This window comes from Sus scrofa, chromosome X (assembly GCF_054392235.1).
Source record: "Sus scrofa isolate SSC_HxYL_T2T_F1_AM1 chromosome X, Sscrofa_HxYL_maternal_Yorkshire_Landrace_v2.0, whole genome shotgun sequence".
Lineage (NCBI taxonomy): Eukaryota > Metazoa > Chordata > Mammalia > Artiodactyla > Suidae > Sus > Sus scrofa.
This window is the reverse complement of record NC_139401.1, coordinates 53,548,039-53,565,482: the sequence shown is the minus strand read 5'-3', so window position 1 is coordinate 53,565,482 and position 17,444 is coordinate 53,548,039. Positions and strand designations below refer to the sequence as shown.

General features: G+C 34.8%; 1 protein-coding gene and 1 long non-coding RNA gene across 14 annotated transcripts in view; one reads left to right on the top strand and one right to left on the bottom strand.

Moving 5' to 3' along the window:
- FAAH2 (fatty acid amide hydrolase 2) overlaps positions 1-11,598 on the bottom strand; it is a 112,308-nt gene extending 100,710 nt beyond the window's left edge. For 12 of the 13 annotated variants that reach the window (XR_014835497.1, XR_014835498.1, XR_014835495.1 and 9 more), the window contains exons 1-2: positions 11,290-11,598; positions 2,014-2,096 (exon numbers count right to left, since the gene is read on the bottom strand). Coding sequence is in view for 8 of the 13 variants with exons in the window: in XM_085008017.1 (XP_084864143.1) it covers positions 2,014-2,096; positions 11,290-11,481 (275 nt within the window). In the remaining 5 variants the exon portion in view is untranslated. Of the gene's footprint in view, positions 1-757; positions 2,097-11,289 lie in introns of all 13 variants that reach the window. The other variant, XR_014835499.1, reaches the window with a different exon arrangement.
- LOC146394626 (uncharacterized) lies at positions 11,157-17,168 on the top strand. Its single transcript, XR_014835505.1, has 2 exons — positions 11,157-11,561; positions 14,785-17,168. It is a non-coding gene; the product is annotated as an uncharacterized LOC146394626 (long non-coding RNA).
- The last annotated feature ends 276 nt before the right edge of the window (positions 17,169-17,444 follow it).

Here is a 17,444-nt window from a genome sequence, read left to right as displayed (position 1 = left end):
GCTGGATCATATGGTAGTTCTATATTTAGTTTTCTGATGTACCTCCATACTATTTTCCACAGTGTTTGTACTAATTTATATTCCCACCAACAGTGAAGGAGGGTACTCTTTCCCCCATACCCTTTCCAGCATTTGTTATTTGTTGACTTCTTAATGATGGCCATTCAGACTGGTGTGAGGTGATACCTCATAGTAGTTTTGATTTGCATTTTTCTAACAATTAGTGATGTTGAGCATTTTTTCATGTGCCTGTTGGCCATCTGTATATCTTCTTTGGAGAAATGTCTATTCATATCTTCTGCCCATTTTTCAATAGGGTTGTTTGATTTTTTGCTGTCGAGTGACTGAGTCACTTTACTGTACAGCAGAGATTGACAGAACATTGCAAATCAACTACAATAAAAAACAATAAGTGCTGGAGAAGTTTTGGAGAAAAGGGACACCTCTTACGCTTTTGGTGAGAATGTAAATTGGTGAAACCACTATGGAAAATACTATGAAAGTACCTCATAAAACTAAAGAGAGAACTACCATATGATCCAGCAATCCCACTCCTGGGCATCTATCCACAGAAAACCATGACTTGAAAAGATATATGTAATGCAATGTTCATTGCAGCACTATACACAATAGCCAAGACATGGAAGCAACCTAAATGTCTATTGCCAGAGAAATGGATAAAGAAGATGTGGTACATATATACAATGGACTATTACTCATCCATAAAAAAGAATGAAATAATGCCATTTGCAGCAACATGGATGGACCTAGAAATTATCACACCAAGTGAAGTTAGTTAGACAGTGAGAGACAAACATCATATGTATCTTGTATCTGGAATCTAAAAAATACGATATAAATGAACTTACTTGCAGAACAGAAACAGATTCACAGACTTTAAAAACTTATGGTTACTAAAGAGCACAGGTCGGGGGAGGGAGAGGGTGGACTGGGGGTCTCATAGGGAAATGTTCTAAAATTAGGTTGTGATGATGGTTGTATAACAATAAATATAATAAAATTCATTTTTTAAAAAAGAATTGTTCTAGTCACTGTGTAGGATGCTATAGGAAACAAATCCAAGTTTTGTCATTTAATACTTCCTGGCTCCCTAAAAAGGTTTACTTGGCAACTGAGATGTAGAAGTCACACATATAATGCCTTTTAAAAATACCATCTACTATACTAAATCCACATTGGAAAGTGTCAGGTGAAGTGAGGGTTCTCTTAGAGTCACTTCCAAAGCTCATTAATGCAGTAAGTATTCAATGATGTCCACCAAGTTTCCCGCCTTGTGCTGGATGTTTGATATGTAAAATCCATGGAAATTTGTTCTTTGCCATCAAACATGTTGCAGTCAATAGGAGGCAGGAGGAAGCGGACATATAAATATAAAAGCTTGTGGGTGGAAGAAAACAGGGCCATAAGCCTCAAGCTTGAAAGCATGTAGCTAGAGTAAGGAAAGAAAACAGAATAAAGAGGTCATGGAAAACCATGACTTCCTTTTGAAATGCCAAGAAGGTTACCCTAAGAAAGAACTTTAGATAGTTAAGGCTTAGGGGCCCTGTAAGGAGAACAAACAGTCCTGCTGTAAAGATTAATGTATACCTTCCTAAGATAAGACCTGATGATTGTTAGAACAGACTCTGTTACTTATAATCCCCCCAGGCTTGTGTGGTCCTTGTAAGTTTTATCTATAGTCTCTGCCCCCCATGCTTTCTGTTCACAATCCTAATAAAATATAGACCCTGAGTTTGCTTGGGGGGCTCTTGCTTGCTACAGCATTAGCCGTCTGTGTATTCTTCAAGCTGATCTCCAGGCATACTCTAAGTTCTGATTGTCACAGAAGACAACAAAAGCTAAATAAAGGGTAGGAAGTGTTGAATTAGAAGTCAGAGCAGTCCCAGTGGGAAATCAAAGGAAGGACACAGGTGGATTGGAATCCAAGCAATACATCAAGATGGAATAGCAATAGCAATAGAATAAAAACTACGAGAGGGTAAAAATGTTCACCTGTACTTGACGATTCCATTGATCATTGGGTTCACATCCTTGATTCTGTTGATATAAGCCTGAACAACATCTATGCACTTCACCTGCAAAATACAATAATTAAGTTAGTGGGTGTTTATTTTTTGAACAATTCATCCATTCAACAATTATTTAATGAAATTCTGGTATGTGCATTAATAGATTTTCATTTGGGATATCTACTGTGATTTATCTAGTGCAGTCCACTGTGAGGAGACAATATATGTCTCTTCTGAAGCTAAGAAATCAAGAGGATATCAGTATTAGAAGGCTCTGAACAATGGGTAGAGATAAAAAGCATCAATTCCCCTCTAAGTTGACAAATTTAATATCATTTAAAAATCAAAACTGACTGCAGTTCAGGCAGCCAAAATAGGGCAGGGTAGGAATGTAGATGTCATTTTAGGTATTCCTGTATCACTGAGAACTTTTACTTTCTGGACTGTATCAAACTCAAGGACACCACCAGTCATTTTCAAAACAGTATCTGCTTGCAACTGCTAGATGCAATCTTATAGTTTGAAAATCCTCCCCCCCACTTCACAATATGTTATAATTATCATTTTGAAACCCAATATTTGCTTAACAAGCACTCTTCTTGTCAGCTCCCACTGTAATACTCTATAAACAACTCTCATAACTAACCATAGCCTTGCAGTTTTTTACTTTATAAGCATCCTCCATTTTGTAGTCTGGCAGAATGCAATTCAGGTGCTTTCTTGGCTGTGTGCTGCAATCTTAACAACCCCCCAATAAAATCATTTTATTTTTGCCTCAGCCGGGTCTCCATTGTTGGAATTCTTGGTTAACAAAGTAAACAGAATTTAGAGTCCAGAGATACTATGCATATATAATCAACAAGTGAGTATTTTTTATAGTAAATAACCAGGATACCTTGAACCTTAATATTATACATATCCTTTGCAAAACCCAGGAGTTGAGGAGTAGAGACATAAAAGCACATTAAGTTACAATATCTAGATAAAATAAAGGATACTGAATAAAATTTTAATTTCAGATAATTAGCAAATAATTTTTAGTATAAATATTCCTAAATATTGTATGGGGATAATTATACTAGAAATCATATGTTGTTTACCTGAAATTGAAATTTAGCTGAGTATCCTATATTTTTATTTGCTAAATCTGACAAACCTAGGCCAAGGATATTAGGTTAGGAATATATTATAATTCTTATAAATTGGATCATAAGCACTAGAAAATTAAAAAGCAAAGTATAATTCCTAAATAAAGAGAATGAAAATGAAATGAAAAGAAACTAGATCAAGACAGAAAAAAAAGTAAGGACAGGAAAAAGTGAAAACCAGTATAAAAAATTATAAACATTACAAAAATGGAAAGAATTAATTACATCATAATAAGTAAGAAGGACTGAATTCTTCTATCAGAGAACAAAGACTTAAATTGGCTAAAAAAACCAGCTCAGCTGTACATTTTTATTAGAAATTCACTTGGAACAAAGAGACAATGAAAGGTTGAACATAAAAAGATGGGAAAAAGAATACTAAGTGAATGCAAATAATAAACAAGCTGGGTTGGCACCACTAATATCAGATAAAGCAAATTTCAAGACTGAGACATAAAATGGTACAATCCATGAAGATGATATAAGTTATATTTTTGTATTTAAAAAGCAAGAAAATAGCTAGAGAATAAACTTGTAAGAATACAAAGGAAACATGATTAGAAATAAAAGTACAGTAACAAATAATATAACTCTTTCAGAAACTAACAAATCAAGTAGTGAAAAATAAGGATATATTCGGGTATTTTGCAATACAATCAATTTGCTCAAGGACATACGGAGAAAGAACTTTTATTCCATCAAGAAGGAATATTCTCTCTGTTACTGAAATCATTAACAAAGTAATCATGTATTTAATCACAAAAAGAAAAAACAGTTTACATCAAATAGGTCAATGATCATAATCCAGTAATACTAGAAACCTAAAAAAAGATGATTTTTAAAAGGCTTAACTATTTTAAAATTTGTATGGAAACACAAAAGACCTTGAATAGCTAAAGCAATATTGAAAAGGAAAAATAGAACTGGAGGAATCATGTTCCCTGCCTTCATACTCTACTACAAAGCTATAGTCATCAAAACATCATGGTACTTGCAAAAAGAAATAAGAAAAGAAAAGAAAAAAAGAAACATAGATCAATGGAACATGACATAAAGCCCAGAAATAGAAATAAATCGAAGCACCTATGGTCAACTAGTCTCTGACAAAGAGGACAGGAAAATAAAGTGGGGGAAAGATAATCTCAATAAATGGCACTGGGAAAACTGGACAATCATGTGTAAGAGAATTAAATTAGATCATTTTATAACACCATAGTTAAAAATACACTCAAATGGATTGAAGACTTAATGTAAGGCCAGGTACTATAAAACTCCTAGAGGATAACATAGGCAGAATGCTCTTTGACATAAGTTGAACCACGTCATAGAAAGAAGACACAAATAAACCAATGGGACCTAATTAAACTCAAAAGCATCTGAAAAGTGAAAGAAACCATTAAAAAATGAAAAGACAACCCACAGAAATGGGAGAAAATTTTTTCAAATGATTGAACCAACAAAGGTTTAATCTCCAAAATATATAAACAACTCATAAAACTCAACAACAACAAACAACCCAATCAAAAAGTGGGCAGAAGACCTAAATAGACATTTCTCCAAAGAAGACATAGAGATGGCCAGCAGTACATGAAAAAATGCTCAACATCACTAATTATTAGAGAAATTCAAATCAAAACTTCAATGAGGTATCACCTCACACCAGTTAAAGTGGCCATTATTAACAAGTCAACAAACAGCAAATGCTGGAGACGATGTGGAGAAAAGGGAACCCTCCTGCACTGTTGGTAGGATTGTAAATTGGTACAACTACTATGGAAAACAGTATGGAGATAGCTCAGAAAACTAAATATAGAACTACCATATGACCAGTAATCCCACTCTTGGGCATAGATCCAGACAAAACTTTCATTGAAAAAGATACATGCATCCATATGTTCATCACAGCACTATTCACAATAGCTGAGACATGGAAATAATATAAATATCCATCAACAGATGACTGGATTAAGAAGATGTGGTACATATATACGATGGAATACTACTCAGCCATAAAAAAGACAAAATAATGCCATTTGCAGCAACATGGAAGGAACTAAAGACTCTCATACTGAGTGAAGTAAGTCAAAAGGAGAAAAACAGACACCATATGCTATCACTTATATCTAGAATCTAATATATGGCACAAATGATCCATCTACCAAACAGAAACAGATCATGGACATGGAGAACAGACTTGTGCTTGCCAGAGGGAGGGGGATGAATTGACATGGAATGGGAGTCTGGAGTAGGGGATGAAAACTGTTGCATCTGCAGTGGTTGGGCAATGGGATACTGCTGTAAAGCAGAGAACTACATCCAATCACTTGTTATAGATCAGGATGGAGGATAATGTGAGAAAAAGAATGTGTGTATGTATATATATATATATATGTATAACTAGGTCACTTTGCTGTATGATAGAAATTGACAGAACATTACAAATCAATTATAATAAAAAACACCATCACTTATGATGGAGCATGATAATGTGAGAAAATAGAATGTGTACATGTATGTGCCACTGGGTCAGCATGCTGTACAGCAGGATAAAAAATTATATTGGGGAAATAACAATTATAAAATAAAATAAATTTAAAAATAAAATAAAATGCTTAATTATTTTGAAAAACACTTTTCTACTGTAATCGATGGGGCTAAAAGGTAAACAAATTTAAAATTCCAAATTATCCAGAAAATAATATAAAGGGAACATTTCTCATCAAAATCTATGTTAAAGCTAATATCATTTCTCATAAAAATATTATTCATAAAGTTAGACAAAATATAAGCTATCCAAGTTATAATAGAAAAATAATTTCTTTATAAAAATGTAAACAATGAAATGCAAAAAGAAATGAAAAAAGTATAAGGAAATAAGTATACAATTTTCTGACAAGAAAAATTTACAAAATAACAAAATCTGTATAAAACGATGAGTAAAATCATGTTTAAACACTCATAAAACAGAAAATCCCCAACAAGTGTGATGTGATAGAAAGAGGGGGCATAAAAATGAGTTAATATTAAGAATGATAATCATAAATATAGGAGAGATTCAAAGAATAAGAGAAAGTTACATACATCTTTTCTATTAGGCTAACTCCTACTAGTCCTTTAGAATTATGTGCCTATGAAGTTCTCAGTAAATGTTTTCTGAGTATGTACATGAATAGTGATCTCAATCATCATAAAACAATCTTCTAGTTTAGTATACAAACGGCTCCAGAGTTAAGGGCCTTACTCATCAAGCTGAGGCCTTAAGCCTGGATACTCCACCAAAGTATACAATTCCAGAGATCTTCAAAATCTCCAACTTATTCTCTAACTGAACTTGTAGCATGTAGAAAATGACCCAGGACAGCTGCCCAATGGGAGGAGGGAGTGGGAGGGCTCAGGAGCTTGGGGTTATCAGACACAACTTAGATTTACAAGGAAATCCTGCTGAGTAGCATTGAGAACTATGTCTAGATACTCATATTGCAACAGAACAAAGGGTGGGGGAAAAAATGTATACATGTAAGGATAACTTGATCCCCTTGCTGTACAGTGGGAAAAAAAAAAAGAAAGAAAGAAAATGACCCAGGAAAATAAACAAAAAAGAGCAGGTATTAGAGCAATAAATGTCAGTTTGATTAGGCCCCATTGATTTATTTCTTCTTTTAATAGTTATTTCCCCAATACAATTTTTTTTTCTACTGTACAACATGGTAACCAAGTTACACATACATGTGCACATTCCACTTTCTTACAATATCGTGCTCCATCATAAGTGACTAGACATAGTTTCAAGTGCTACACTGCAGGATCTCATTGCTAATCCATTCCAAAGGCAATAGTCTGCATCTATTAACCACAAGCTCCCCAACCATCCCATTCCCTCAGCCTCCCCCTTGGCAACCACAAGTCTATTCCCTAAGTCTATGATTTTCTTTTCTGTGGAAAGGTTAATTTATGCCTTATATTAGATTCCAGATAGAAGTGATATCATATGGTATTTGTCTTTACTTCACTCAGTTAGAGAGTCTCTAGTCCCATCCATGTTGCTACAAATGACATTATTTTGTTCTTTTTATGGCTGAGTAGCATTCCATTGTGTATATATACCACATCTTCCTATCCAATCATCTGTTGATGGACATTTGGGTTGTTTCCATGTCTTGGCTATTGTGAATAGAGCTGCAATGAACATGTGGGTGCATGTGTCTTTTTTAAGTAAAGTTTTGTCTGGATATATGCCCAAGAGTGGGACTGCTGGGTCAGATGGTAGTTCTATGTATAGATTTCTAAGGTGCCTCCATACTGTTCTCCATAGTGGTTGTACCAGTTTACATTCCCACCAACAGTGCAGGAGGGTTCCCTTTTATCCACATCCCTCCAGCAATTGTTATTTGTGAACTTATTAATGATGGCCATTCTGACTGGTGTGAGGTGGTATCTCATGATAGTTTTGATTTGAATTTCTCTAATAATCAGGGATGTTGAGCATTTTTTCATGTGCTTGTTGGCCATCTGTACATCTTCCTTGGAAAAACTTTTGTTTTTATTTCTGTTGCGTTGGGAGACTGACCTAAGAAAGCATTTGTAAGGTTGATATCAGAGAATGTTCTCCTATGTTCTTTTCTAGGATTCTGATGGTGTCTTGTCTTACATTTAAATCTTTAAGCCATTTTGAGTTTATTTTTGTACATGGTGTGATGGAGTGTTCCAGTTTCATTGATTTGCATGTGGCTGTCCAGGTTTCCCAGCACCACTTGCTGAAAAGACTGTCATTTTCCCATTTTATATTCTTGTCTCCTTTGCTGAAGATTGATTAACCATCGGTATCTGGGTTTATTTCCAGGTTCTCTATTCTGTTCCATTGGTCTTTATGTCTATTTTGATACCAGTACCACACTGTCTTGATTACTGTGGCTTTCAATACTGTCTGAAGTCTGGGAGAGTTATGCCTCCTGCTTGGTTTTTGTTCCACACTCCAAAAACAATCTATGAAGCCACCATCACTCTAATACCAAAACCAGACAAACATACTAACAAAAAAGAAAATTATAGGCCAATATCTTTGACGAATAGACACAATTCTCAACAAAATTTTAGCTAACTGCATCCAACAACATATAAAAAAGATCATACACCACGACCAAGTAGGATCCCTCATGGGTTCACAAGTATTGTTCTGCATATGCAATTCAATCAATGTCATGCACCACATTAACAACAGAAAAGTCAAAAACCACGTGATCATCTCAGTAGATGAAGAAAAGCATTTGACAAAGTCCAACAGCCATTCATGATAAAAAGAAACTCTTACCAAAGTGGGTAGAGAGGGAACATATCGTATAATAAAAACCATTTACAACAAACCCACAGTAAATATAATATTCAATGGAGAAAAGCTGAAAGCCTTCCCGCTAAAATCTAGAGCAAGACAAGCTCTCACCACTTTTATTCAACATAGTATTAGAAGTCCTAGCCACAGCAATCAGACAAACAAAAGAAATAAATGGTATCCAAGGTGGAAGAGAAGAGTTAAAATTGTAGCTAAATACAGAAATCCTTAAGGACTCCACACAAAAACTAGTCAAACTGATCAACGAATTCAGCAAAGTAGCAGGATACAAGACTAACATTCAGAAATAAGTTGCATTTCTGTATACTAACAATGAAATATTAGAAAAGGAATATAAAAATACAATACCTTTCAAAAATCACACCCCAAAAAATTAAATTCCTAGGAATAAACCCAAACAAGGAGGTGAAAGACTTATATGCTGAGAACTATCAAAAATTAATCAAGGAAATTAAAGAGAATTCAAAGAAATGTAAAGAATTCCATGCTCCTGATTTGGAAGAATTAATATGGTAAAAATGGCCATACTACCCAAAGCAATCTACAGATTCAATGCAATCTCTTTCAAATTACCCATGACATTTTTTACAGAACTAGAATAAAAAATCCAAAAATTTATATGGATCCATAAAAGACCCAGAATTGCCAATTTCTTGCTCTTTGATATGTAAATTTAAGATAACATATGCAAGATTCCTAGTACACAGTAGGCACACTATAAATGATACTTTTATTATTCCATCTACAGCCCTAGTCTTCACAAAAAATTTAACTGATATTGACCTAATCTTACATAAGAAATTGTTCAAATCATCATTTTTTTCGTGACTTCTTCCCTGGCTCTAGTCTTAACAAAAAATTTAACTGATATTGACCTAATCTTACATAAGAAATTGGTCAAATCATCATTTTTTTCGTGACTTCTTCCCTGGCTCTAACAACAAGGCTGAAAGGAAGCCAGCTTTCTCAATACTCAATGGTTTATGGGCACTATTTTATTTTGAGCCAGAAAATTCTTTGTTATGGAGTGCATTGTGACATGTTTCACAACATCCTTGTCCTCTCCCCACTTGATGCAAATTTGTGACAATCAAAAATATTTTCAGACATTGTCACATATCCCCTGGGGGACAAAACTGCCCTCGGTTGGGGACCACTGCTCTAGAGAAATGAATGAAGTGTCAAACAATCTGTAACAAAGAAGGATTACAAAGTAAGAAAGAAGTTGTTAATATCTGCATTGTGGGAGGCAGAGCCTATGAGGGGCTGAGGGAAAACTAGGAAAAATAAAACTCTCGTATCCTCTCCTCTTGTCCAGAATTCTTTTATATAAACTAAATGTAGATAATCTCTTCTTATGAGTAAACATAAACATATTAATAATGGCTATCATTTCAAAATACCCGATAATAGCAATAGTTAAAGCTCATATAGGAAAATTATTTTTGAGTTTTACATTTATGAACTTATTTAACCCTCACAGCAACTCTATAGGATAGATCCTATTATCATGTCTATTTTCTTTATGGGATATTGAAGGTACAAAAAGTGCATGGAATGTTTCTGAGACTGTATAGTTAGACAGGAGGAGACCTAGGAATTCTAAACTCATGCAGAATGACTCCAGAGTCTACCCTTCTAATCATTATGCTACACAGTCTACTCTGTGCCAGACACTTGACATGTATTATCTGCAAAATTTTCATGTAAACCCTTGTCCAGGTTCACACAGCTGTAGAAAGGGAGACAAAAATTTGAAACCTACTGTTTTTCCACTACATCTCACTGTCTCCTCAAATGTTAGCAAAAGCATGCATGGGGGGGATAAGGGGATGGGAAAAGATTCAGGAACAAAACAGGAAATGTCACTGAAAGGTTACCTGGAGTGTAAATAAGCATTCTAGATTATAGTAATAAAGTAATAAGGAAAAGCAAATGAGAGAACAGAGGGATAAAGACGAGAGAAATAAAGAATACTATAGTCCAGCATTAGTTCCCCTAGAGGGAACTAGCTATTCATATGATACAGAAATGGATGCTCCTGACTAAAAAATTCTAGAGAGATGCTTAAGTCTTTGGATTAATAATTTCCACCATTTTTTTGCAGTTGTGCAAATCCTTTTACCTTTGTTTCTTCATGTGTAAAATGGGGATATTACCTAGATAGTTGCATCAATGAGACAGAATATATTTAAGTACCCAGCACAGTATTTGACATGTACTCTGATTAGCCATGCTGTTATAATCCTAGAGCAGGAATTTTTTTTTAATTTAAAAATGCATTAGACAAGAAGCAACAGGTAGACCTAGGGCCAAAAGAAACAGGGAGAGAGAGTGAGAGGGAGACAGAAATTCCATGACTCAGAATCAGTTTATAAACCACAACTGAGACAGAGAGATACAGAGACAAAGTTTCTAAAACTGAAAATCAGTTTGTAAACCACATCTGATTTAGTCTCCTACAATTATTATGCACAAAGAGGACAAATAGACGGGATAGACTGTGAGAGGTGCCAAAACCGTCCAACTGATCCCCACAGCAAATGTTCCTGGGTATAAGCATACTACAACTCCCACAAGTCTCCTTTTTTCCCCAGTGAAAAAAGGTCGCCCTAGTACAGGGTAGAAAGTAAACTGATTTCCACCAAGGCTAAACTCATTACCCACAACAACCACCACCACTAAACTTAGTGGAATTGTCCATGAAAAGACCTATCCCTCTACCCTCTTTTAAATCAGCCCGCCATTGCAGTTGCTCTCCCACCTTCCTCTGTCGAATCAGCTTGGCCAGCTGAACACCTGAAAGCAGGAGTAGTGGTTCAGTCACAGGCCTCGTTGTTCCTGAGCTAAACTTGGGGCCGCCAAAAGCTCGAGCTGCTTGGCCTATGAGGCCGATGAGAAAGCCGACTGCCCGCAGGAGCAGCAACTGGATTCTGATGGTGAACGGGAGTGCCATAGCAGCCTGGATTCCGCAGGGTCCTACTGCGTGAAGGTTGCGCGCACGCTGGGCAAAAGAAGAAAATGATGAGCAAGGAGGTATTTAGGAATCCTTTTGTTTACATGTCTATTATCTACCCACAATTCTACAGGAGCTTGTTTGTCATCACTGGCTGGGCTCTGGGCCAGAGATAGGGGCGGAGTTGTCTTCCCAACTACTTCCTGTGTTTAATGCAACCCTTTGTTAGTGCTCCAGTAACCTAACTCAGGAAAAGGGATAAGAACACCAGCCTTGGAGTCCCCAAACCTGCCACTAGGTGGCCTTGACCAATTTACATTTTGTGTCTAGTACTCATATGAAAAATGAGAATAAATATTCTTACTTGGAAAAGTTATGGTAAACACTAGATAATCAAACGCTTAGCACAATTCGTCGCAAATAATGTGTTATAAGTGGTAGTTGTTATAATTCATTTCAGTTGTACCTGTGAAAAAAAGTGTTGTATGTTTGTATGTTCTCAGTATGTTCAACAAACAGCTAAATAAAAAGCATATACATATTGTCTCTATCCATATGAGTTAATCCTTATAAGATCACAAACAGATAGTACTGATGAATATTAAATGTCTAGCCAAGACCTCTCTCCTAAACCCTAGATACTTTTACCCAATGCCTATTTAACATCTTCAGGTGAATATTTCACAGTTTCATTCAAAGTCAACATTTCATTCAAAGTCATAATCTTTCTAAACTTGCTGCTCCTCCAGGGTCATGAAGGACATGTTCATCCACCCAGTCAGCCATGCCAAACATCTCAGAATCATCACAGATTCTTCCTTTTTTCTCATCCAAGTCCAGTTAATACCTTTCCTTCCTGACAGTCCTAGTTCAGGTCTCACTGACATTTACCTCAACTTCTACAAACAACTAACTGATCACCTTTCCTTCCTTTAGAGTGTTCTTTTTAATATATAAATCTGACCATGTTACTTCTTTGCTAATGGCTTTGTAATAATTCCCCATTTTCTTCAGGTTCAAGCCTCATCTACTTTGTCTGGTATTCAAAGATCTAATGACTGAGGTCTGAAAACTTCTGTACCTCATCCCTAGCCCATTTCATCACTTTCATGTTATACTCCTACCAAAAAAACTATTTGGAGAGATGGAATAAATTACATGCTGTTCCAGAGGAGGAAAAAATGAGAAAACCTATGTATGTGTTGGAGGGGGGTGGGTAAACTTCCTATTAAAGTCAGGGAAAATTATGTATTTCCACCATCGGTTAGCAATCAAAAGTGGAGGCTGAAGAGTTAATCTTGTCTCCTTCCTAAATCTATTTCTGCTATAGATCTTAATATGTCTGTAGCCTATTCTCTACTCTCCATTCGCACTGCTGTTACCTTAATTATGTAATAGTTTCCTAACTGGTTTTAAATTGACTTCAATTTGTCCCTTTTTAAAACCACTCACTGCATTTAAATTTTATTTTTTCCATTAAAATAATTTATGCTCATATTAATACTGTTGTATGTTTGACCTGTCTTTCACATCCTAATGAAAGTGGGTATTATCTTCTTTACCAATTTCACAGGTGAAGAATTGATTCTTACTGTTATTTAAACTTGTATTTATTTTGTTTAGAGTGATTATGAACACTTTTTTTATGATCATAGGTCATTTCTATTCCTTCTGTTGTGAATTGCCTGTGTCCCCTCCTATATTTTCTATTGAATTTTCATCTTTTAAAAAACTAATTTGTAAAATTCTTTTTTTTTTTGTCTTTTTAGGGCTGCACCCATGGCATATGGAGGTTCCCATGCTAGGGACTAATAGGAGCTGTAGCTGCCAGTCTATGCCACAGCCACGGTAACACCATATCCAAGCCACATCTGTGACCTACGCCACAGCTCACAGCAATGCCAGATCCTTAACCCATTGAGTGAGGCCAGGGATCAAACCCACAACCTCATGGATCCTAGTCTGATTAGTTTCCATTGAGCCATGAGGGAACTCCGCAAAATTCTTTTTAAAATAAATTTTATTGGAAATAGTTGACTTACAAAGTTGTGTTGGCTTCAAGTGTACAGCAAAGGAAATCAGTTATACATAAACATATATCCATTCCTTTTCAGATCCTTTTCCCATATAGGTTATTACACAGTATTGAATAGATTACCCTGTGCTATATAGTAGGTCCTTGCTAACTATCCAGTTTATATATAGTAGTGTGCATATGTCAATTCCAACCCCCTAATTTATCCTTCCCCACCACCATTCCCCTTTGGTAACCATAAATTTGGTTTCAAAATCTTTGAGTCTCTTTAAGTATTCTAAGTTCTTTTGTATCACTTTCCATTAGATTCCACATATTAGTTGTGTCATATGATATCTGTCTTTCTCTGCCTGACTTACGTCACTTAGTATGCTAATTTCTAGGTCCTTCCATATTGCTGCAAATGGCATTATTTCCTTATTTTCTATGGCTGAGTAGTATTCCATTGTATATATGTACCACAACTTTATTGAATCCTCTGTTGATGGATATTTAGGTTGATTCCATGTCTTGGCTATTTAAAATAGTGCTCCAGTGAACATTGGGTTGCATGTTTCTTTTTGAGTTATGGTTTTTTTTTGATATATGCCCAGGTGGAGGATTGCTGGATCATACAGTATGTCTATCTTTAGTTTTTTAAGGAAGCTCCATACTGTTCTCCATAGTGGTTTCACCAGCTTACATTCTTACCCACAGTATAGGAGGGTTCCTTTTTCTCCACCCCCTCTCCAGAATTTATTGTTTGTAGACGTTTTGATGATGGCCATTCTGAGTAGTGTGAGATGATACCTTAATGTGGTTTTGATTTGCATTTCTCTAATAATTACCGATGATGAGCATCTTTTCATATCCTTTTTGCCAATCTGTCTGTCTTCTTTGGAGAAATAGCTGTTAAAATCTTATGAACATTTATTTAATTGGGTGGCTTTTTGGTATAAATCTATATGAGATTTTCATATATTTTGGAGATTAATCCCTTATTGGACACTTCATTTGCAAAGATTTTCTCCCACTCTCTAGTCTTTAAATCTTGTATAGATCTTATATACTTATAATGCTGTCCCTAGTAATTTATCTACTTTGTTGTCTGTCTTTTAATATTGTTAAATGTTAAAATTTAAAGATTCTTTAAGTATTTGTGTAAATGAGTCTGTTGAATTTTCCCTTTATCATTACATCCACCAATATTATCCTTAGTATCCTTTTTCAGCTGTTTATCAACTAAAAATTCATGTAAATTTCATTCTTTTGTGATTTCCTTTTTGTAGAGAATTTTTGCTGTAGATGAAGATAGATGCTTGCATGGAGATGGGACCACTAAGGCATGGTGGCTGCTGGACCTCCTCGTTTTAGTTGCCAATTCCTCACACACATATTCTTTGCTCCAACTACACCAGCCTATTTGAAGTCCCCTAAAACCGTGGTTTCCAAACTGTAACTGCTGTTCAAAATAATTAGAATGATCCCTAATATGTTTGTAAATATTTATGTATAGACTATATTGTACTGTGCTAATACGAATTTCATATCCTATGGACTAAAATGAAATGTATGTTATAGAACAGAAAGAAGAAAGCAATTGAGGTATAATATTATTTTCAAGGTCCTGTATTTTCCCATGTTCCAATGTATTATTTTGTGCCCTCTGAGAAGTACTTACACACACATCCTCCACCTTGAATACGCTGACCTAAAACTACATATGCTATTATAACATTCCCTTAACTGATATCCACTTCCAGCCCCTTATTGCTGCACCTCTGAAACATATTCAACCTCAAACTTCATGACTCAACTCAGGTACCATACATTTTAAGAAGCTTTTTCTGACCACTACAATGCCCAATGTGATTAGATACTCTTATTTTGAATTTCCAGCACACCATATTCTGCCCTATCATGGCACGCAGCACACTGTACTGTAATTAAACAAAGCCCCTCCCCAAAAGAGTGGAAATCCTCTATGGTAAGTCCCTAAGTTAGTCATCTCTGTATCAACAGAGTCTGGAACAGAGTAGATATTCAAAGAGTGTTGATTGAATAAGTGAACAAATGAATGAAACCATCATAATTTTGTTTTGAGCACTCCTGTCAGAGTCTATGTTCTCTTACCCACTTAACCCACTACAACCCACATATATAAACATAACAATACATACATCTGAAAATATACACTCATTTTGGTAAACATTATATTCATAATAAAAAGATGAACAAGTCTACATGGATGCACATTCTGTATGAAAAAGAACAAAGTCCAAGTACCATTTGCCTAGCTTTTCCCAATGATAATATCTTCCGAATTATAGAATGATCCATCACAATCAGTATATTGGAATCGATAGAGAATATTTCCATGATCACAAGAATCTCTCATGTCCTTTTATATTAACACCCACTTGCATCCACCTAAGCCCTGTCTTAACCCATATGAAACCACTAATCTGCTCTCCATTTCTATAATTTTGTCATTTTAAGAATATATAAAATAAAGCATAAAGAATTATAACTGAGTTGACTATTTTAACTAATTTTTGTCTTGTTCTTGAACTTAAAGGAAAAGCATTCAGACTTTTACCACCATATGTAATGCTAATTGTAGATTTTTTTAGATGTTATTCATCAAGTATAAATTCTCTTCTATTCTGATTTTTCTGAGTGTTTTTAATCATGAATAGGTGTTGAACTTGGTCAAATTTTTGTACACTGAAATGGTCATATGAATTTTATTCTTAAGGTGGTGGATTAATTTATAAATTTCACACATTTAACTAGCTGTATATCTTCAGAGTAAACTCCACATGGTCATGGTGTATAAATATTTTACATATTGCTGAATTCTATTTGTTAATATTTTGTTAAGGTCTTTTGCTTCTATATTCACAAATGTTATTGTTCTATAGGTTTCTATATTCAGCTGTCTTTATCTGAATTTGGTATCAGAGTAAAAATACCTGAATAAACTAATTAGGAAGTGTTGCCTCCTCTTCACTCTTCTAGAAGAGATAGTATTTAATAGGTGTTAATTTTTCTTTAATTTTTTCTTTATGAAATTCTCTGCTGAAACCATCTGGTCCTGGAGATTCCTTTTGAGAGAATTTTCAAAATATGAATTCAATTAAATACTAAACTATAGGACTATTCAAATTATCTATTTCATATTGAGTCAGCTGTTCTAGATTGTGTTTTTTGAGTAAGTGTTCCATTTCATATTGTTGTATTTAAAGTTGATAGGAAAATTCCCTTATGATCCTTTTCATACTTTCTGCCTCTGTAGGGATGTCTCTTATTTCATTTCTGCTATTATTCTAATGTCTTATCTTTCTTCTTTATGTCTTGCTGGAATTTTTTTAGTTTATTAATTTCCAAAGAAAAATCTTTTTGTTTCTTTGATTTTATCTATTATTTCTCTGTTTTCAATTTTGGTGATTTCTACTCTTATCTTTATTCCCTTCCATTTCTTACATCTGATCTGTTTTATTTTGCTCTTCTTTTTCTAAGTTATTGAGGAGAAAGCTTAGATTGTGGATTTCAGAATTTTCCTTTTTTCTAATGTATGTTTTTAGTGCTGTACTATAACTATCAGCACTGCTTTACCTGTGTACCACAAATTTTGATATATAATAAATTTATTTTCATTGATTTCAATATATTTATTTATTTCCCTTGAGACATTCTTTTTGATGTGCAGATTATTTAGATACGCTTTGTTTATTTTCCAAGTGTTTGGAGAATTTCCTTTTACTCTTCTATTACTGATTTCTATTTTGGCTCCATTGCAGCCAGATAATACACTCTGCATGATTCCAACTTTTAAAGTGTATTGCGGTTTTATGGCCTAGGATATACTCTTTCTTAGTCTATGTTCTATGAGCACTTGAAAAGAGTGTACATCTGCTGTTTGGAGGTGGAGTGTTCTATAAATGTT